General features: G+C 33.9%; 1 protein-coding gene across 7 annotated transcripts in view; it reads right to left on the reverse strand.

Annotated features, from left to right (window-relative positions):
- LOC128999158 (adenomatous polyposis coli protein-like) overlaps positions 1-23,104 on the reverse strand; it is a 172,968-nt gene that overhangs the window by 47,152 nt on the left and 102,712 nt on the right. For 5 of the 7 annotated variants that reach the window (XM_054425529.1, XM_054425530.1, XM_054425531.1 and 2 more), the window contains 9 exons: positions 20,218-20,327; positions 18,574-18,639; positions 16,429-16,494; positions 13,635-13,722; positions 11,913-12,003; positions 11,244-11,410; positions 9,685-9,799; positions 3,864-3,975; positions 2,491-2,594 (listed from right to left, as the gene is read on the reverse strand). In XM_054425529.1, coding sequence (XP_054281504.1) covers positions 2,491-2,594; positions 3,864-3,975; positions 9,685-9,799; positions 11,244-11,410; positions 11,913-12,003; positions 13,635-13,722; positions 16,429-16,494; positions 18,574-18,639; positions 20,218-20,327 — 919 coding nt within the window. The remainder of the gene's footprint in view (positions 1-2,490; positions 2,595-3,863; positions 3,976-9,684; positions 9,800-11,243; positions 11,411-11,912; positions 12,004-13,634; positions 13,723-16,428; positions 16,495-18,573; positions 18,640-20,217; positions 20,328-23,104) is intronic. The other 2 variants (XM_054425533.1, XM_054425534.1) reach the window with 2 other exon arrangements.

Raw genomic sequence — 23,104 nt, forward strand, 5'->3', positions numbered from 1 at the left:
TCCCTCAAAACTTTGAGGGTAGCTCATGCTCTATGATAAAAATATTTCAAAATCCAAAACTTTTTGTGCAAATAAAACGTTGAGAAAGTATTTATGGCACCTAAATCATTCACATTGGCACAATAATCAAGAAGGTTAACAGAACGTAGTTTGCGCCAAGAACACAAGGGACGACATTGACTGGTAATGCTCCATGTGTTCCATGGTAATGTGTAAGCATTGAGTTGGTAAGCTTCCTGTTTCTTGAATAGCTTATTACCTCTTTCTTTTCACAAACTGATAGGTTTGGCCTTTTTATAATGAAGCTTATATTCAATGGTAAAGGACTTTACGGAACACTACATTATTTTGAGGAACTTCCCACGCAAGGATTTAGTCCAGAAAACAGCTGTTTGCCGCCAGCTTATTCAAATGGGGTATCATTGCGTACTACTGTACTGCAATGAGTTTTACCGGACACCAATCAGCTGATTATACTGTATTTAGGTGGCAATGAGTGTTTATAAACAAAAACCTATTATGACTAGTGATTTTTAGTCCTTTAGTTGGTGGAAATTTATAAGAATCTGTATGGATTTAGTAGTATGGCGTAAACTATCCTACGTCACTCGTCCAAAATGTGTTTACCGGACTTTTATAGTAATCCCGTACTCGACTTCGTCTCTCGCACGGGAACGACCACACTCGTCCGGTAAACACTTATTTTCAGGACTAGTAACGTAATATACTATTTAACCACAATAAGCAGCTAGTTTCTGTCTCTTTTTAAACAAGAAAGTAATTGTTTATAGATAGGGACTGGCGAAGTTAGCTTGAGTCCAGTAAATTCACCAATCACTCTCAAAGAAAGTTTTTTCCCAAAAAAACATTAGTAACTTACTTACTAAGGATCTCAACAAAGAGATACATTAAAGGATAGGTTTTGACAGGAACATTGCACTTTCAGAATCAGAATTAGAAACAGTTTATTCAAGATTTAAATTATAAATACAGAATGGCGTCATAAGTATACAATTCTAAAAACTATTGAAATGCTAACTAAATGAGTCTTTTTAAACGTCTTCATATTATTAATTTCTATAATATCTTTAGGCTAAGAATATAACTACTTAGTACCTGCAGCTGAAGGTTTTTTTTTTATTATAAAACTCTAAATTATGCCTCTTGATGGCTGGGTAGTTTGGATACTGAGGATTATAATTATGTGTGACTCCCAATTTTGGAAGTGTATTGTTATTCATTTCAGTTTTTGGTTTAGTTATAGTTTTATAAACATATACTTCATACACTGTAAATATATTTAATCTAGCAAAATACTGTTTCACCAATTGGTTGTTTCCTAAATTTAACATAATGTGTATGGCTTACTTTTGTAAAACTAATATACTTGTACCATCTAAGCTTTGTATGTTTATGTGAGCATAGTAAACTTCAGTTAAACATCCTAAGAGCAGAGTTTAAACAAGTTGTGCAGTATAAAAAACCTAAACAAATTTTACATTCTAGTTTTTCAATGTGGTACAACCAAGAAAAATGTTGATTAATTATTATTCGTAAGAATTTTGTTTGAGTGACTTGAGTTAAGTAATTGTGATCAATTCTTAATTCAGGTTATAAGTCTCCTTTTGAGCTATTGAAAATTATATGCAATTGGTATTCTCTGAGTAAAACAGTAAGTTTTTGCAAGATAAATCTTTATTTATTGATTTAAGGCAACTATTGCCTAAATATTCAACTTTATCTTTAGATCTACCAGATATGATAAATACAGTACTGGAAAGGTTTTTACCGATGACCGTTTTTTAAACAAGCTGTTTTAGTTCTGTTCTTAGAATTGAAAAGATGCACTTAACAGTATTTTTTACTTACTTAACAGCATTGTTGTTTTACTTTACAACACAAGTAACGGACTAATGAGATTCTGGATTGAAAGAAAAGTAAAATTTAATACTTTAAACGTCAACCTATCAGCTTTTAAGACCAATTCAATTAATTAAAGAGAACAAGTCATTGCATCACAATCAGTAGCTATGAGAGGTTATAAACAAAAACATAACCTCTCTTGGAAGTTATGATTTGTGATTTTTAGTAATTAAGAAACAGTTGTAGGTAAAGTAGTGTATGCAACTCGCGTAGTTAGCCTAATCGACACTCATATTAGTTTTAAAGGCCCAGACCAAGGCTCATACCTTAACTTTTCTACTTGTGTCTTTAAGACTATCCTTATGCGATCGATATGCAAACTATTCTATTATGTTACCTTTAGAATTCAAAATTCAGTATCAATATGAAAATAGTGTATAAAACTGTGTTGTGATCATATGGATTGTGGATATTTGTAGCTGGTAGTGTGGCAAAAGTGTCATATCCTACTCACCTGGGATGAATCTTAGTAGCACTCATTGAAACTAACATGCTCATACTGTAAACATCTACTTCCTGACCTTGTAACGTAATATACTACTTTGCACCCTTGAAAGGGCAGTTTACCTGGTATGGGCACTGGAGGCTTGATACTATGAGGGCTGGGGGGTACAGTTTGAGTGGGGGAATCTGGAAGTTCACTGGGAGACACCATGCCACTGGTCATACGGCTGAAACAATCACCAATCATGAATAGACGTTTCTACAATTTTACTATGCAGAAGCATAAATTTAATTATACTGACGTAACCAAACTGAGAAAGAGTAAAAGGTCAAGAGAATATGAGATGAGTCATGAGAAATTTGACTAGTGATAAGTGAATAAACTAGATTTTGATCTTTTTACAACTAGTTTTTATTATTTACGCAATTTCTAATAAAATCTGATCAAAAGTTTAATGTAATTATATTACTAATGTAAGGTTAGAGAACCAATAGAAGCTTCACAGTACTTTTTAAAAGTCACATGGTTTACTTTATCATAAAAACCGATATCCAAACCCATACATTTGAGTAAAACTAATGGTAACCTTGATAATGATTCGTTGCTTAGCAGTTTTAAAATAATGTTCATTAGAATCAGCTGTTCCTGGAAATTTATATTCCAATGTAAAACCTTATGGGAATAACGATCCTAACTTACACAAACGGACTCTTGGGTAAAATTATTTCAAGGGATGCAAACAGGTATATTATTGTGGGTTCTAATATTGGTATTGCTGTGGGGGAACCAATTCTGAAGTAAAACAAGTATTTTTAGGCTGTATAAAAGAAAACAAATCTTTCAAATCAACTCATTTGTCTCAAAAAATTGTATAAATATTGAACTAAATTACAGCAAATTGGAAATAAGAGTAAAATAGGAAATCAACATGAATTTTGGAATAATAATGAAAAATAATGATATAATAAAGGTGTAACAATATCTGTTTTCACTAAAAGTTATAATTTAGATCAAAACTTGCAAATCAATTGCAACTGTAATGATGGTTTTTCCTCATTGGCTTTTCTTTAAGTTGACAAACTGTTTATACTTACTGCAGATTTATTGAGAAGCCTAAACCATTAAAACTTAGGGTTCTTAATTTTTATATAAGAAAAGCCATGATCTTGCCTAGGCCCCACAGTCACAACGAGTTTCCAATATGAGAAAGTCTTAAATTGCTTCATAGTCAACCATCTTATAATCAATATCTCATATACAAAACATATTAGTTTGAAAGGTGTCATGGTTGTATGGATTTATTTTTAACATTTTCATTATCGTTGTAGCAACGTTGTAATGCTATGGAGCATCATTTTGATAAACATTGGTTTAAAACGTAATTATTGATCATTTAAAATTCTTTGAATACCATGGGGATGGAATGTGTAGTAATATAAATAGTCATAGCTTATACAAGGATAGTATTCGTTCTCTGAGGAGTTAGTCTAGTTACCTAAACTCACTGACGACTGAGCTACGATCATCGGGAGGCTCAACGCTGCTGAGAGAGCCAAGCGAGCTGCACCGAGAAAACATCAGCGGAGTCTCAAATGTCACCACTTTACCTGCAAGCGAACTCTGTTAACTACAAATGCAAATGGTAATCCAGACATGAACAGCCTATTCATTAGGCAAGTATAGATGATATCAGTTAGGACGGTCAATTACGACTCATAAGTTTTATTCTCATATGTCCCCATGGTGAAGAGGGGATTTCAAGTCAATGACTGCACCGATAGATTTTATTCTTGATTTTCTCCTTATTTTGACCCAAGGAATCAACACGTCCCCATATTTTTGAACGCCTTGAATATTAAATCATATCTAATGGCTATTATGGAGATGACTGTACAAAATAAAAGCAATGGTGGTGGGGAAAGGGTTCAAATGTGCATACACACCCCTTTGCCAATCCAAATGATTCGATCAATAATACATCTTTATTTATCTGTTAATAAAGCGCAGGAGTAACATTTCCATTTCAACCCTTATCTGGTGATCATTGAAAACAACGGATACAAACCTTATAAGAAACTAAATGCCCGTGTAAAAAATTCAGCCTGAGATTTTTTAATTTTGGCAAGTTCCCACGGCAACCACTCGGTATGAAAGGCGCTGCTATCGGGACCCCCAAAGCTGTGTGAGTGAGACAGAGAATTGTCGTAGAAAGAGAAGAAGAGAGGAAGAGAGAGGCTAGCACTTACCTATTGGCGGCTGCGCAAAGCTCCATAGCTCCAGCTTGGCGGCAAAATACAATCTGACCAAGCATTTTGCTTCTTATAAGGTTTGTATTCACTGGTGAAAACCTCCTTACTCAATATTGTTGTATTGTTGTATTCAAACTCTACACTAAATGCATGAGATAAAAAGTATCTCAACTTTTGAGGGTGTAGGCCCTATCAAGTAAAAAACTTGGAAACTGAAACTAGACGAATAGTGTTACCACTTGTCAGTAATAAACTCGGAAAACTTATTAGAGGAAAAGTATTTACACAATAATGTATTCTATCAAGTAAAAGAGATTGAACTTGTTTTTTTTTATTTACTGGGAAAATCAATATCTTTTCACGAGTCACGGGTTATCCTTAGTTCGAGCGCAAAATCCAGTTATAGCCAGTGTTTTGCGCCGCGGCTTAGAAATTGGCTTCACGAGTACGAGGTTACCCGCGCTCGGGCGCAGACAGATAAACTTCACCCAATTATGACAGGGATAAACCCGAGCGCAAAAAGTCGGCTTCACGGGTTCAATTAGAGAAAACCCCGGGCCAAATGTCGGGTTCACGAGTCATGGTCTAGCGCAAACTGGATAATCTCGGGCGTAAATAACAATGGTTTTGGCCTTCAACTTAACCCTGCTAGGGGGCAGGGTTAAGTTGACATAATGTCGGGATTATCTCATTTGCTCGTTTATTGTTTTTTTGTTAGCAAAAAGAATGTTATATTCGTATTCGCCATTAAATTCCGAACAATTTCATTACCCTCAACATGATATTTATTTTTTCATTTTTTTTACTACTATTGCCGAAAACATGCAAAACTTGTAAAAAGTAGCTGTTGAGACATTTTAATTCATTATTACTAAGTAAAAATATAACTAATAGCTTAACATATTCATATAAATTTAAATTGCAATCGAATCTTATGTTTTATATTCATTTTAGCAATTTTGAACCCTTTTATTTCAGCTGAATAATATCAAAATAAAAATGGTTCCATCAAACACTGTTAGGTTTGTCTAAGAATTTTTATTGTATAAAATTAGTACAATTTTTGTTCATCCATAAAATTGATATAAAACCTATCATTTTATTTGAGTTTCCAAAATTTTTTGGATGTTTTAAATTATATGTTTATATTATTATATTTATGATTTAACATTTGTTATTTTCATCTGATAATGTCTCAATATTTGTCATATCGGGATTTACAATAAATTGCTTCAATTTGCTGAGGTAAAAGATAAATTCTATAGTTAAATATATAAAACGTTGTATTATAACAAAATATTTTTTAAATTATAACCTGTTTTCTCACACCTGTTTTCTCATGCTTATAGGGCTGCGTTCTACTCGTCTGACGCGCGCAAATGCAAAGGGTTTAGTTCTTAGGCCTGCTGTTTGTGGCCCCAATTGTGAACAGCTTTAAAAGATCTTGATGTCATAAAATGTTATTGTAGGTTTGCCATTTTATATTTACGTTTAATACTGTTTACGTATGAAGGCATCTCGGCTCCTATAATAGCCAGTTGTTCCTCCAAATAGATTTTTTATACAAATTACTGAAACATAAAAGATAATCATAAATCTTTGAAAACAGCAGTCATTTTATTAAATAATTTGAACGTTTGGATAAAACTGCAATTCTGATCAAGTATGTCTTATTTTTGAACATAATGGTAACCTAATTTTATTGCAAACATTACCAAGATTTGTTAAAATTTTTTTTTAACATCATTGCATTTTCCCGATGCAATGTATTCAGTAATAGTGTATTATTCAAAATTCAATGACAAATTGAGTACCTAACTTTAAACTTTAGTATGAAATGAATTTAATTGCAAGTCCACAACCTTTTATACAATATCAGTAAATACCCTGCACAATTATAATAATTTATGAACCAATCATTATGACGCAACGTCATCCTATTGTTTTGGGGCTCGTCGACCGCGAGCAGCGGCCCCAACGAAAACTCCCAGTTAATCCCTGCTCTTGATCGACGGCCAGCGTTGGTCTCGGCTAAGCTTGATCTCGGCTAACGCTCTATGTCGTGAACCCATTTTTTGACCGTCGGTTAAAATTGGTCGAGATTAGGGGTGTGCGATGCATCGAAAATGCATCGAAATTTCGATTCGATTCGATTCGATGCATCGAATCGCGATTCGATTCAGTGGTGGTCAAAAAACGATTCGATTCACGAGGGAGTCAGTATCCATATACGAAAAACGCCTGCAGAAAGTCAATGCAATACCCGCAATACAGGAGCGCGTTGCTGTTGCGTTTCCTTTACGAAGGCGTTCTTATTTAATACATTCTTTGCATTAAATATAGCTTTAATTGTTTTATATTTTTTTGTTTTGACATTGCAAATGATTAGAGGTTTTGTTTTTTGTCTTGATGTAAGCAGTGTGTGAAATATTTTACTACTGTGAACCTAGCCAAAACAAGGTAGGTTACTCCAAAATCATTTTAAAAATAAGTCTGAAAAATTGTTACTTAATACTTAACTAGTAAGATCAATGTTATAGACTGATACATTTGGTATTTTTGTTAGGTGTCTGTCGGTCCCCGTCCCCGAATTTTTGTTGGGGCAAAAGAAAAAAAAGAATAATTTATTTCCAAAGAAACACTCTTATATTATTATATCTATTAAAGAGGAATTAAAATGTTCAAATGAGAATTAAAAATTAAGTTGGCTCACGACCTTTAAGAATAAAGACACAACAGAGCAATTGCCGCACTGCCACTAGCCAGAGCCAGGTCTAGTCGTCTACTGATAAGAGTAACAAGACAAAAGCCGTGACGCAACACTAACAGTGCAAAGAAAACAGAGTCAAAAGAATAGAAAGACTATTTATCCAGACATATTAGTATAATCATTTATTGTTCATTCAATACCTAATTAAAAATATATTTAGTATTTTACATAATAAATTATAAACAAAAGAAATATCTGATATAGTGAACAGATCTGTATCTTGGTTAAATAGTGTTAAAAAAATATATTTCTAAGATCCAATACAATATTTACAACTCACAAATTACATTGAATTAATTTCTTTGAAAATAATCTCTAACAGTTTTGTGTTTTTGAATAAAGAAATATATTTCTTTGTCTCTACTTCCTTGTTTCATCACTTGCATTTTGTCAGCAATTGAAGCAACTGGGTAGCAACCGGGTGGTGTAAGAGGGGAGGGGGAGGGTCTATGACCTTGAATTCACACGTTGCCCGGGCCTGGCTGGTGAGACTGATTCATTGTTTTTGTTGACATACTACTACCCTTCCTTAAGAGAAAAAGGCCCTGCTGTTCCAAAAACATTGAGGGTAGTTTAAAAACATTGACCTGTGTTGCCAAGGGCACTAGAAGATAGCATTTAACTTTCTTGTCTCTTGATTTAATATTATTTTAATCTTCTATATATTATTTAAGAGTTACTTTTCGGGTACCTAATTAGTTGTGATATTGTTTAGCTTCATTTTATGGATTTTTAATTCTTTTCATTCATTAGCTATCAAAATCAGTTGTTTTAGGATTTTAATCTCTTGCAGTACCGGTAGGTCTATACTACTGTATGACATTATATGCATTTTTTAGTCCTTATTAATTATACCATAAACAATGTTTGTATGTTATTTACTGTTTTTGAGTTTTATAGGAAATTAGTTTACACAATATCTTTTCTTCAATGAGTTCTCTACTTGACATGTTGCTTCCAGCCTATTACTATTTTAGGCCCTATAAAAATAATGCCTATGTAAAGCTGTAGGCCTACTGATGCCAATAATAATTCTTTATTTATGATGATGTAACAAATAATGTAAGTGTGAGGTTATTATACTAAGGAGGTTAGGAGGCAGGGAATGAATGATACATGTTGCATGGTGGAAACATATTATTTTTATTTTCTTCTTGCTTGCAGTCCTGAAGCCGGTCCACAGGCCCTAAACTTGTGATATGTAAATTTATTTCTTAATGGTCTTTTTATATTAAGTTCCATTCAAATTTGTTGTAATTTAGCTACCGGTACCTATTTAGTTATTTAAACAGTTATTAAAATGAGAATGAGTGTCTTGATAAAAAAAATATTTTCTTCTTTCTTGCAGTTGAGCCAATTCCAAGTAAAAATTATGAAATAGGCAAGTAAAGCAGCTCACTGGTATTTCCAGCAGTTATTCTAATACATATGATTGAAAATAAATATTTTTTCACCTAAAATTCATATGTAAGTATGAATAGGCCTAATACCACATCAACAAAAATTTGTATTACACAAATGTGATAAATTTTAATTATTGTTAATCCACTCAATTGACAATTATGAATAGAAAAATACCGTATTGCTTCGAATCGAGTTGCATCGAATCGAATCGAAAATCTTTTGAATCGAATCGTTGCTTCGAATCGAAAATTTTTTGCTGCTTCGCACACCCCTAGTCGAGATCAACGATAACCGCGGGCCACGAAACCCCGTACTCGTGAACCGCCTCTAATAGTCTTTGATTCTAATCGGCAGTTTATAGTAAAGTATTTTCCAAAATAATGTAGCATCTTTCAAAAGAACTCCAATCAATGTATGGGTAATTCAAAATGATTTCTTTTTCTCATGTTGTAACTATGAAAATGTTTGTCTTCCATAAAAATTGCATCTAACGAACTTACAAACACTTAAACACACATAATTAGTTTTTGTAGTTTAGACAAGGATTGGGTCCTAAAGTGTTTAAACAAAGAGAAAACTATACTTATTTTAACCTCATTTACTGTTTTATTTATATACAATCTTGAAGATAAGCTAACCATTGAAACATTCTTGTCACCAAGACTGATTGTATGAGTACATCATGGGTTATGTACCTTTGTGCGTCTTCAGTCTTAAAACAGCAGTTTCGGGTCAAAGACCTATTTCCAAATCCAAAACATCAAGTTTTACGTAGTCTCTGAAATCCGACAGAATACCCAAACTACTGTTTTAAGACTGAAGAAAAACAAAGGTACGCAACCTATCATATAATAAGCAAACAAATGAAAAATAAAACAACTGGACAACTTTACCTTCCCTAGTTTCTTCTTTAGCCTGATTCGAGGTAGGAACATTGTTGATATTCATGTTATCTTCATGAGTTAGTGATCCGACTGGTGAAATTGCCCCACTCTTGGTTTCCACGGACTAAGACAACAAACACATAAGATTCAAGAAGAGACAGGATTTATAACATACTAACACAAAAGTTTAAATGTTTGCCCCCCCCCCACCCATTAGCCCAAAGGGCAATTCTCAGGCAAGTCTAGGACAAAAGGAATTTGATAAACTCACCCTATGATCAGCTCAGTAAACTATGGAGGTCAATGACTCATCCACTGGAACTTTCAGAGAGATAAAACAAACAACATATGTAATTTATTGATATATGTATATTTAGTTTTGTTTATTTATTTATTTTTTAACCTGAAAAGCAAAAAGAAGTTTTTTTTCAATTAAAACAAAAAATGTGTCGATTTTACAGGTCTTGTTTTTTATATTTTTGGTGACCTTGATGGGGGTCAGGGGGCTTATGGCTGGGTACAGAAGTAACCATGGGAGCATCACAGCGCATCATCGTAATGGACCTTATGGTGGAACAGTCCACAGCTTTAGCAGCACTGCAGCAAACAATATTCTCCAGCCCAATAGGATCCGTTTATGAATCCAAGCTAAGCTAAGATACACAAGAATAAAGCTAAAAGCGGAGTAAAATACACAAATTTTTTGTTAGTATTCTAATTATTTTGTCATCCTTAGAAAGAAACAATCAGTTTACATAGGACAAAATCATGACATAGTACAACATAAAATGAAATGGCTTATTTTTTACAGTTTATTTTTAAACTTATTTTGTTCTGGGACTTTTGAGTGTTGTCACAACATGCCTGAGATCATTTTTCACATCCTTTTACGCTAGGACTAGGGGTTGCAGCATTGCGTAAAATCCATTTGTCGGATTTGAACCTGAAACATCAGAACCAAAGTCCTGTGTTCTACTACTAAACCAGCTCACACTGTAATTGTATTTTTCACAATAGCACTCTCTTTGAGATATAATTTAAACTATGTTCTGTTTAGGTTAAGTATTTGTAAACGGCAATTATAAGCTTGACACTATTTATTGTACGTTTTGTGCATGCTATAAATAAAGATAATTTGAATTTTAATATGTTATTTTGATTAAAATCCTGGGTACTTTTCTACAAGACCTTTGATTTAGAACCGTGATTCTGTAATTATGTTTGTTTTATTTCTTAAGTCCACCTGCTCAGTTAGTGAGTGTTTTACGTCTTAATAGAATGCAGCTACAGTGAAGGTAAAAATGTACAGTCACTTTTAAATCGCTCGGAGAACGAGCTGGACTAGTGGTTCGGTCCCTGAGGTCCTGGATTAGAATCCTGTCAATCACCAATGGATTTTATCAAAGTAATAATGCCACAACCGGACAAGCCTAGCCTGAAGTATTGAGTAAAACAATCCACGGCTAAGCCTAGCGCCCTAAAATGTTAATACGAGACATTAAAAAAACGTTGTCCAAAGTCAATGGCTTAACATATGATACTAAATTACCTTAAAGTTGGTTAAGTACCTTGTTAGCAGCATCCTGAGTACAGAGATCAGAAAGTGATGTTGCCGTGGAGAAGTTGTATGGAGTTCCTTCAGTACAATAAGTCTTGGGCTTCTCAGGATCTTCCTCTGCGTAGCGCAGACTGTAATCTGTGGGCTGATCCAAGTCTGTTTCTGCGTAAGCATTGCCTAAGAGCGAGACATCATTTTAACTCATGACAAGTTATAGTTGAATATGATATAATGAAACTTCAAATAACCGTTAGCTTTGAACATGGGCTTTGAGGGCTGTAGCCTCCCATTTTGAGTAGTACAGTTTCAAGAGCTTAACTTTGTTAAATTTAAAAATTAATTGGCTGAATGGCTTCTTGGCAGAAGTTTTAATTCTGTAAAAGTTTTTAGAATGTCAAATATCTAATATATAGTTTTTTTTATTCCTATTCTAATTTCGTTTCTATCAATACACTAGATCTAATCCATAGAAAAATAGTATTTTCCTACAGTTACCTGACAAAGTGGGCTTCCTTCTACTGATTACTGTATAGCAGGATTAAAATTAGAACAGGAGAAACAGTCTTTTGCTAGAATTTCTTCAACTACATCATTTCAAGCTGAATAAATAGATATAAGAAGGTAATGGACCAGAACACCATAAATAAAATAACAAAAATTAAGTGCCACAATAACATACTACTGTCAGCTGGAGCTTTGTCAGTTTCTCGGTACTTGAGGCTATAGTCGGTTGGTTGATCAAGATCAGTCTCCGCGTAGTCAACTACCTCCTGACAAAACAGAAAAAAAACTTTATCACTAGGAACATCGGAACTGAAAAACATGGTAATTCACTTTTTAACCCATTGATAAGAACCACAGTCTGCAAGTTCCAATTGGTGACTTTTCGCTAGGGATGGTCAAGTCTCGAAATTTCGGGAAATTTTCGGGAAATTTTCAATCTTGTTACACGAGACGAGATTACTTTTTGGCCGAGATTTTTATCGAGACGAGAATAAAAAAAAAATAAAAAAAAAAAAAAATTAAAAACGCCTGCAGAAAGTCAATGCAATACCCGCAATACAGGAGCGTGTTGTAGTTGCGTTTCCTTTTCGAAGGCGTTCTTATTTAATTAATTCTTTTAATGTAAATATTACTTTAATTCTTTTAATGTAAATATTACTTTCATTATTTTAATAATATTACTTTAATAACATTTGAGAAGTTTTGTTAAGTGTAAGCAGTGTGAGGAATGTTTTATTACTATAAAAAAGTCAAAACAAGTAACTATTTTATAAAAATTAATATTGCTTTTATTTTATGATTTATTTTATTTTAGGATAAGTTGAACTCTATCCTAACTGATATCACCATGTTTCCTAATCGTAGGCATTTTTAATAAGTTAGGCGTGATTAATAAAAAAATGTTATGCTGATGTTATTTAATGAAAGATTGTAAATATTCTTGCCTATTATCATTATTTTAGTATTTAAACAGTCATCTAACAATGTTACAAAATCAGGTAAAAATTTCGAACGTGCATTTCCCGTTGTGTATGAGAAGAGAAATCTCGTCTCGATCTCGTCTCGAAATTTTATGAGAAATAAAAAATCTCGTCTCATCTCGTCTCGAACTAAAAATCCAATCTCGTCCATCCCTACTTTTCGCCAACTTTTTGCTAAGGGAATTCTCTGAAATATTTGTTTTTTTTAACAGGAAATATTACACAATTTCTTAAACCAATGTTGATAATGGATATTTTTTACTTTCCCATTGTAGCTTCTAATTTTGGTGAATGAAAAAAAATATTAATCTGACAAAGAATATTCCAAACAAATTGATATTTTATGCTGATTATAGTAGAAAAATCACCCTCATACATGGGGAAACATTTTTTATTAAGCTTTCTCCAAGCCTGAAATCGGAAAACATTAAGAAGCAGTCTTAGTAATTTTCTGCAGGCCAGTTCATATTACAAGGTAAAATATTTATGATGGATACAAATTGATAACACTGTAAATATTAACTATTGTATATACTGTATTGTGACGCAACATTCTAGGGGGTGAATAAACTAGTATTCACCAAAGTCAGGCTAGGCCTACCCCTAGAACCGGCCACACTCAAATTACTTCCCCGGAGTGCTCAAATGGAGCCAAGAAAAATCCAGGGGTCAAATTTATTAAAATTTAATTGAAGGCTCAGAGCTCTAGAAGCGCTCAGGAAATCCTGCAGACACTCAATAGGAGCTATATCATCCCCACCTTGTGTTTTGGTAAATTTTGCCTAACTTTTATAATGACTCTGTAGGGCCGACGAGTATTCAATCTTAGCCAATGTGATATAACTACTTGTATTAAACTTAGATGAAATTGAACCCTACCCTACTAAGTTAAGAAGTATTAATTAACGCATACATACCTTCTCCTGTTCCGGATATTTTAGGCTGTAGTTCACAGGCTGTTCTGCTTGAGCAGCGATCGCCGGAGTGGTGTCTTGCTTTGAAAAGCTACAAAAAAAAATTGCCTATAAATTTAATGACAAGTTTTAGAACAATAATAATTATGATGTATAGAAGATTAAATAGTTTCAACCACTGAAATATTAGTTTTGGTTGATTAAATAAAAAAAAAACACAAAAAAAACATAAGTTTGAATTTTTTCCTATGTTTCCAGTCTCTTTTAACTAGTCCACATAGGCTTCAAGCCTATGCGTCGAATATATCAAAGAAATTGGCGAGCCAGTACGAAGCGAAAATGCAATGTTAATATCTTTGTGGTCAAAGAGGGATGCGAACCCACAACATCAGTGCAATGAATTCATAATTTGTCATACCAACTTATCCCAACTCCCCAAACTTGGCTTAACCTCTACTTTAATTAAATGGACAACAAAACTATCAATGATTGAAATGATTTTTTACCTGATTTTCCAACCTGATTTTTTACAAACTAAAACCATTGACTATTGGATACTGAAGTAGACATCCCATCTATATGGACCAGCTTTAGCCTATTTCTTGTTAAAAAAGAACATAGTTGTGTGAAACAGTCACAAAATGCGCTTGTGACTAAAACTCAATTTTTTTTATACCTAAATTTTTTTGGTGGCCAAGTTGATGGGTCATAACAGTTGCTATAGCTCACAATAAGTCATTCCATTAGGAAAAAAGATTGTGTATTCGGCAGAAATCAGTAATTTAGATCAGCACCATCTGACGGTGGCTCACATCAACTACAATGATTTTGGTCAAAAAACTGGCTACAAATGTAACATGGGGATGAAATGTCTAGATGTATTAACAGTCAAAGCTAAAACTTTTAGGAACAGAATATAAGTATTTATCAGATTAATCATCCACAAAAAAAAAAAAAAACTACATGATAGGATTGTGTAAACAAAGCTAGAATCACTTTCAAAATTTAAAACTGTCAGCATTAAAGACAACAGCATTTAACAACATCCAAGTTATGCATTACCTATATCACAAAATGCTATCATATGGATTCAAGTCAAGGTTGCAAACGTGCATGCAAAAAATGCCTATTCAAATCTTTAAAGCATATCAACACGTTCCAACATTTATGATACTTCACATAAATGCAGAGACAAAAGGAAAGTAAAAGATTTATATTGTTCACTAAAAAAGTTTACAAAAACAATATATTCAGGAACAAGAATATTTTAGGATATTACTCCCTCGCCTAAGAATATTTGAAGTAATTTTGACAAAAAATTAATATAAAATTATTATTTTGTAGATTGGAAAATTTTGCAGCTGAAACCCAGTACGGGTGTGGATATTCTGTATAATTAACTATTAACATTGACTATTGGATACTGAAATACACATCCCATCTGACTAGCTGATGCCAATATTTTATTAAAATAGAAAGTAGTTCTTTGAGCCAGTCACAGATTGTGCTAGTATTCAAAATTTGATTTTCTAACAACTATCTTTGTTGACGAGATAGTTGAGGTAAAAAATGCTAGGGCTTTCAATGAGTCAATTAGGTCATGCATCTGTCCTATAATTTTGATTTGGTAAAGAAGTCTGAATATATAGTAGAAATCAGCAATTTACATCATCCCAAGTCTATCCGTGGCTCACTTAACCCTTTCAGTGCTATGAAACGATATATCGTTGTTTTAAAAAATTTCTAAGGGATATAGAGAGGAAGGTTATTTTAACAAAAAGTAGCAAAACGGCCATTGGTGACCTGCATGTTCATAGGATACACTAACAACCACTTAGCTAAAAGATTCGCCCAATCCGATGATTTCGAGGTGTATGTCTAAACCAAGGATTATGAACACCTCACTATGCCCCAGTGGTTGTAGTATATCGCTACAAACACACAGGTCACCAATTATTTGCCACACAGGACGGGATTCGAACCCGAGCAGACGAATGCCACTGGCCAAGTGACACACGCCCTAGCCTTCTTGGCTATTTGTGCTTGAAGACTGAGGAGTCAAAAACCGGTATTTAAGCTGACGCCACCGATTGCGAACAGATAGCGCTACAGATGGTTGTTCAATGCGTTACTAGGTAGCAGCACCAGTTAGTCACGGACTATTTAGATGATATTTTTTAGTTGAAACACACCAGTGATCATAAATGTGTTCCTGAGACTTTGCTGCAAAACATTAGTTTCCCTAAAATGGCTATATTACGATAACCTCGTCCAACTAAATCAAAGTTAAATTCAATATTACACTGTAAACTCTATGTCTTTTGATTTTATGAGATTTTGGTTTCAAACAATGCTATCAGAACATAAAAATTTATAGAAAAACCAGGAAAATTACAACAAAAACTAAGTTTTATTTCATGTTTACTACAAATACCGGGATTTATCTTTGTTATATACAATATTTTCTTATTGTCTTATTATTCAAAATTAGCCTAATTAATAAAATAGTGACAACATTACAGTTAAAATTCAACAACAGGTAGTGGAATTAAAAGGCAAACAAAAGTCTAAAGAAATATGAATTATTGGCCTAGCACTGAAAGGGTTAAACTACGTCCATTATTGATTATTGACCTAAAAGCTGGTGACAACGTTAACATGGGTTGGAATGTCTGGTTGTATCTATAGTCAAGATTAAGGGTTGAACAGTTTTATAAAAGAGGGCAAAATTTCTATATTTAACGTTAAAAATACACTGGTATAAATAAACAAAAACCAAACACAATGATATACTTACTTTCGTCTATAGGTTACCGGTTGTTCTGTCTCTCCGACTGTTGGCTGTGTCTCTTCGTCGGAATATCTACATTAAATAAAAATGTTCTATAAAGGATGTCGGTAGTCTAATGAATAATAAAACACAAACAAAATAATATTCAAAAGGATGTTTTTACTATTGATATTTGGTCAGTGATAATAAGCCCACGTCCTACCTAATCTTTAAAATTGTGTGATTGACAACCGCAACAACACATAAGAAAGCATGAACAACAAAACACAACATGTTGATGCAATAAAGAGGCAAGAACCTTGTTCTTAAAAAAAGTCATAAGAGCCCTCGCCAACCTTGTCCCACCACAGACTTGCAACCCAGCATTCGCAAACCTAGGAATCCTCACAGTGGTGTCTCTCTACATACTTGAAACCATAAGGTATGTGGATGAAATAAACCCCCCAAGAAACAAAGACCTGCACCACTACAACACCCTTCATGGCTCCAAATTTGCCCTACTCGTTCACCAAACCACTCTTTGGGAGAAAAAAACCTTCCTACACGGGCCGCAAACTGAGGAACCATCTACCTGAATATCTGAGAGACCTGACTGGCAACAAGCTACACCAGGAGTTGAAGAAGTGGCTAATCGCAAGACCCTTCTACTCAATAAAGGAATTTTATATAAATTATGGAAATCAACACGTACAATTTACTATTGTATTGACACTATTGTAATTCATAACGAATGAACAATAAAGAATATTGTATTGTAAAAACAAATTCACTGTGTCTGAGGATATTCATTTTCAGTTCTAAGATCTCTTGAACATTCTAAGACTCGACTTCCATCACCAACAAATCCTTACCTCTTCAATGGTGACTTTGACAATAGAGGAACATTCTCGGTTGAATGCATCTTATTGCTCTTTGGATTAAAACTGCTCTAACAGAACTCATTTTTAATGGCTAGAGGATACCATGAAAGACAGACCATGAACCAAATGTATGGTTTTGAAGGAAAAGTTAAGGCAAAGTATACAGCCTAAATAGCAGAACTCTTTATAGAAGTACAACTGGCTATGCAATGAGGTTTGTTCCCAAAAGATCGGGTCACACTAGATGATATTTGAAAAATTTATAGAAATAGACAACCTCTAGAAGGAGGTCTGATGTGAGCTGCTAAGGTCTGATCCATAGTCTATGTAAGGTAGTGCCACCTGCAAGCAAGGTGTCTGTGAACACCTTGGACCAAATGTTACAAGTGACTTTTTGAACACCAACAATCTTGAAATGTTAAATACGTAGTCGTGACGTTAAGAACGACAGATATGAAGTTGCTCATGACACCATGGGAAACAAAGGGGCGTTCATCACACTAAAAAGTGACATGAAACTTCAATTCACTACATGTGATGACGAGACTTATTCCAACGTCAAGCCAATAGCCTACGTCAATTTGTTACTTTTACCTTTTGTGATGTCATAATGTATCACTTCATCGTGGACAGTCTTTGTAACCAATAGTTCAATTTTTTCGAGAACATTAATAAATTTCATCAACTTCAATGGTTTTCCATCACTGGAAATGAAGAAAAAGAAGCTGCATTCAGCCTTATTGCTGTGTAAAAAATTAGTCTGTCAAATGATTACGTTGTCCTAACACTGGTGATGCTACAAAATCAAATCAAAATAGGCTATGCAAAATGCCAGCATTATCTGATGACTTGTGATTAATTACAAACAAAATTCATCTTTCAAAAAGTTAACTTGGCTATAGGTGTCACTTGGGATGGCGTGTAGAGTCAATTAAAGAAGAAGAGCAACAAGAGCAGAAAATCTGACCACCCATGCTGTCCTACTGAATACGTAAATCAAATGAGATCCAACAGCAGTTTTTGAGACGAATGTACAAAATAACAAAAGGCCAAAGGTGGGGGAATGGCTCCAATTCAAATGTGTAACCTCTTCACAACTCCAGTGATATTATATTATTATATTATATTGGTTATTATTGGGAATTTACGGGAATTACATGAATATTGGTTCCTGTGATTCCTGGTCATCAAAATTCACAAACAATACCCTCCAGTTCCCCCATTTCCTGACTGGCTGGATACCTGATATACAGTATATTATCATAAACCAAAGAGAACCGAACAAACTTACTTCAGACTGTAGTTAACTGGTTGTTCCGTTTGTCCAACTGTTGGCTGGGTTTCATGCTCCGAATATCTGCATTAAATAAATATGTTCTATACAAGATATCAGGCATATCTGATAACTTATAAAACATGACTTGATAGAACAAAAAAAATATTTGAAAGTGTATGTTTATTTGCAATTGATTACTAAACGTAACATTGTCAGAGGCAATCAAAGCTTGATTTAAGATTTGTGTAATAAAATATACTTATACAAATAAATATAATGTTTGGTTGCCATTAATTTGGATTCAGTCACAGAAAGGAAGAAAAATCTGAAGATAAATAACTAATAATCGTGAAACACCTCTAAAATAAATAAAAAACTAAATGTACTAAAAGTACTTACTCCATACTGTAGTTTACAGGGTGTTCACTCTGTACTGCTTCTGACTGACACTCTTGTTTGGAATATCTACATTAAATCAAATAGTTTCCATGCAAAATGCTAGCAGTATCTTACGATAAATTACTAACAAAATGTTTCTTTCAATTTGTAAATTGTATAATAAGCATCAATCAAGATGATGTGTAGGGAAGGACGGAAAACCTCACCCACCACTTTATCCTACTGAATACGCATATTAAGTCAGATCTAACGGCATTTGAGACAACTGTAGACAATAACAAAAACATTTATTACACCATGTTAAATGTGTCCTATATCTATTTGGACTCCCTTTCGACAGTTTAAATAGATTTGTAGATAAGTCATTATTAGTGAAAATTTAAAAAATATCTCTTTTAATTACCGGTACGTTGAATTTTGTGATTAATCACAGAAATGTATGAATGCACAGATTAAAAATTCAGAATTTTTCTAGATTATTGGGCAAAAAATACAAACACACACATTTTTTGGTAGGAAAGTAAAGGTGTGAAAAATTATTTAACACGTTCGCGGCGGCACGTCAAATGGTGGGCGTAACCCAGGTGCGGCGCAGCCCTCAGCATCGAACAAACCCGATTGCCGTGTATGATTGGCTTTCCAATTTCGGTCTGATAAATAGCAAATAACGTGCGAGGATGTCCTGCTTTACAACGAGAGTAGACGTAGCTCGCTAAACACCAACAGATAGCAGCACTGCTTGTAACATAGCCGGTCCCATTGGAATTGTATTGCCAAATGGAGGGAAAAAGACGGGACAAAAGTAGAATTTTGAGATTGCCAGACGGAGATTTTACGGGGAAATTTACTACCAACCTACACCACAACAAAATACAGTATACTATTGAGCAGTGCTGTGCGAGGTTTCAAGTTTCTAGCTCTAATCCTGTCTTAAAAATAAATCATTTTGTACTGCATTGCAGCTTGGGAGCGATCGCACCCACCAGGATGGCATTAGGGTTCCGTATGGGAGCGATCGCTCCCATGCCGCCGCGAACGTGTTAAGAGATAGTAAAAACTTGCATATGAATATTTCATGGGGCTCAGTGTATTAGGGACACAATAGAGATTTTATGCTTTTGAAAGAAAGGAGGCAGCACATTAAATAAGCACAAGCAAAAACAAACACTTATTGACAGTCATTTTAAAGCGTGCATCTACAATATAGCTTTTTTTTTACAAACAGCACTAAAATACCAATTATAACTGAGATCTACTCACTTGAGGCCATAGTTAACCGGCTGGTCAGAAGTAACGGAACTTTCTTCAAGCGTAAGTCTCTCAATAAGTGCCTCAGGTTTTTCTTCTTCCTTGCGTCTGGCTGGAGCCAACTGAAGAACAAACTTATGTTATCATCTCATGGCTAATGTTCTATACTACGACTACAAGAACACATAATGTGGACTGCGATGTACGTCAGAGTACTAGCTCATTGTTTTAAACTTCATAAAATTCATGGCCTTATCATGAACAAAAATAAAACTAGCACTGTGCTCTTTAGTCAGAGACAATTGACAGAAAATTAAAAAGTAAAGACGGCAAAATTTATGGGTGTTGTGCTAGACCCTACTCTTAATTGGCCTAGAACAACAGTTAGGCTAAGTTGTTTATACTCTCAAGCGCTTTCTTAGGCAGGGAGTTAAATGCAGATGGCATAAGACAAGCATATTATTGTAGATTTCATGCCAAAACCGTTATGCAAAGCTTGGAGTAGTCACAATCCTCAAGATTAAAAGAGCTGTACGCACTATTGTTAAGGCCAAGCTAACTTTGTACTCTGTATTATCAATGTTTTGTGTAAATAAAAAACAATATACACTAAGTTAGCTTGGTGTATACAAATCCTGTACATAGTTTAGTACACTCAACTCCTGATTAACACGTTCGCTACTGCAATAGTACGAAATTTTCCATTCACATGGACCAGCGACGCACATATGCGACGGCCGGTTTCCACCCATAGACTGCTGTCGCATATATGCGACGGCTAGTCACATTAAAATAGACTGCCGACGCATATTTGCGTCGGGGTTCTAATGTTATTAAAGTGCTTATATCTTTGTAGTGGTCTATTTGAAGGCACTGAATAGCCTGCAGTGGTCTACAGAGATGTCTGACGCACAACAGCGTCGCTTGGTCTGTGGATATGATGATTGGTGACGTCATATAATAGTTGGAAAAACTGGTCTATACTTTTCTGCATCACTGTATGTATGTATGCAGTATGTATGCTGCATTATCCTATGTAGCTTTTATATTTGTTCAGTTATAAACTGTTCTTGAATAATCTGTTTATTTTTTACTTACTTTTACCTTAAAACACAAAAAAATGAACTGTCGCATATATGCGACGTTTAGTCTATTTTAAGAAAACTGTGATCATTTTCACTATTGTCTTCGCTGTAGACCGGGCGTCGCAAATATGCGACATTACAAAAGGTTATAAAAAATACAAAGAAACAAGAATAATTTATTTACAAACACGATTGTAGCGTATTACAATGTAAATGATCACTGTTTTACAGGTTTTCGCCTGTGGTCTGTGTGTACTGTTATCCAAGTGACAGCCGGTCTATGTGTAAGATTCAAATGTATACCTCGGTCTGTGGCAATGACCGGGGTGTCGCATATATGCGACGCTCAGTAGCGAACGTGTTAACCGTAATCGGATTAACCATGTTGTAGATTAACCAGGACTCGTTCCAGGAAAAATAAGTAAAATTAAATGCAGACCATTTGGTGGTCTTAATTAAGTCAATGTTATTAAACTGCAGGGACTTTTTCTCTTTAGGACCCATCTAAAAAAAATCAGGAGTATTGTACCTTTAAATGCAAGTCAACTGCCACCCTTGGAAATGTTTCAATGCATCGAAACTTTGCCTGTAAGTAAACTGGTCATGTTCTTAATTTATACAGATTAATTATTTCAAAACAAACTAAAACAGGCAAATAATCATAATTACAGGGTGGGAAGAAACTATTACAATGTTCCCAGATTTAAAAATAAATACGGTTGCAGGTCTCTAAAAGTCCTTGTGCCAAAAATGTTCAACAATTTGCCAAATTATTTGTTTAATTCAACCACTTTTAGAGCTTTAACATAGATTCTGGTCTCTCTGTTAGTGAATGTTATCTGAATGTTTAATTTATTATCTATTTATATGCTTGTTTCAGGTGTTAGCTATCTTTGTTTTTGTCTTCTTAGTCATATTTATAAATTTTATAAGGTATTGTTATTTATTTGTTGTAGTCTATTGTGCTGTTTTCATTGCTTGTCAGTAGTACTATTTATTTATTTGTTTTTTTATGTGATTTGGATTTAACTATCAGTGGTTTTCGATCGTTCAATTATACATGTTAATTCTCAATGGAACGTTAGGACACTCAAGGAACTTTGTTGATTGCTGATTGAACTCAACTTTAACTAAATATATTTTCATAATATGTTGGTGCAGACAAGCCTTGTATGGTTTTTGCACCTATTGTATAATATGCATGTATACATTATTATTGTTCAATAAATAGATTGATTGATTGATTGAATTTTTCTCGGATGAAAGGAAGAAAGGGTTGTAGGACGTAAGCAAACCATTAATTGCTCCAACTGCAGACACAATTGTGTAATGAAACAAAAATAGAGTCAAAAAGAGATATTTCTCCGTTCAAAAACAAAAACAAAATAACAGATTATTTTAGAAGAAATTAATTCATTGTTTGTGTCTTGTAAATATTTTATTTGTTCTTAAAACAAATTCTTTGGATTTACCTGTGATATTGTTTTCAAATATGTGTGTTATTCATTGTGATTACTATTAAATACAACATTGAGTTAAGTTCCAATGCAATATGAAAATGTTGATTACCATAATTTAATACTGTTTTGTATTTTAATACCCTTTCCTATACAATAGTATTTTGAGGGTTTTCTGAGATTGTACGTATCTAGGAAGCTTCAACCATACTTTATTCCCATTAAACAGGAGTTAGGTGTAATCTAAAATTAAAAAGTAAAACTAAAATGAATTTTAGTAAAATTTCTGTTGCAGCAAATATAAAAGGAACATGGACACCGCCTAATTTTAAGTAAACTTAAACACATCTTAATGTA

Source organism: Macrosteles quadrilineatus, unplaced genomic scaffold, assembly GCF_028750875.1.
Source record: "Macrosteles quadrilineatus isolate MER2022 unplaced genomic scaffold, UCM_ALF_1.0 Scaffold_7__1_contigs__length_78375512, whole genome shotgun sequence".
In the NCBI taxonomy this organism is placed as follows: domain Eukaryota; kingdom Metazoa; phylum Arthropoda; class Insecta; order Hemiptera; family Cicadellidae; genus Macrosteles; species Macrosteles quadrilineatus.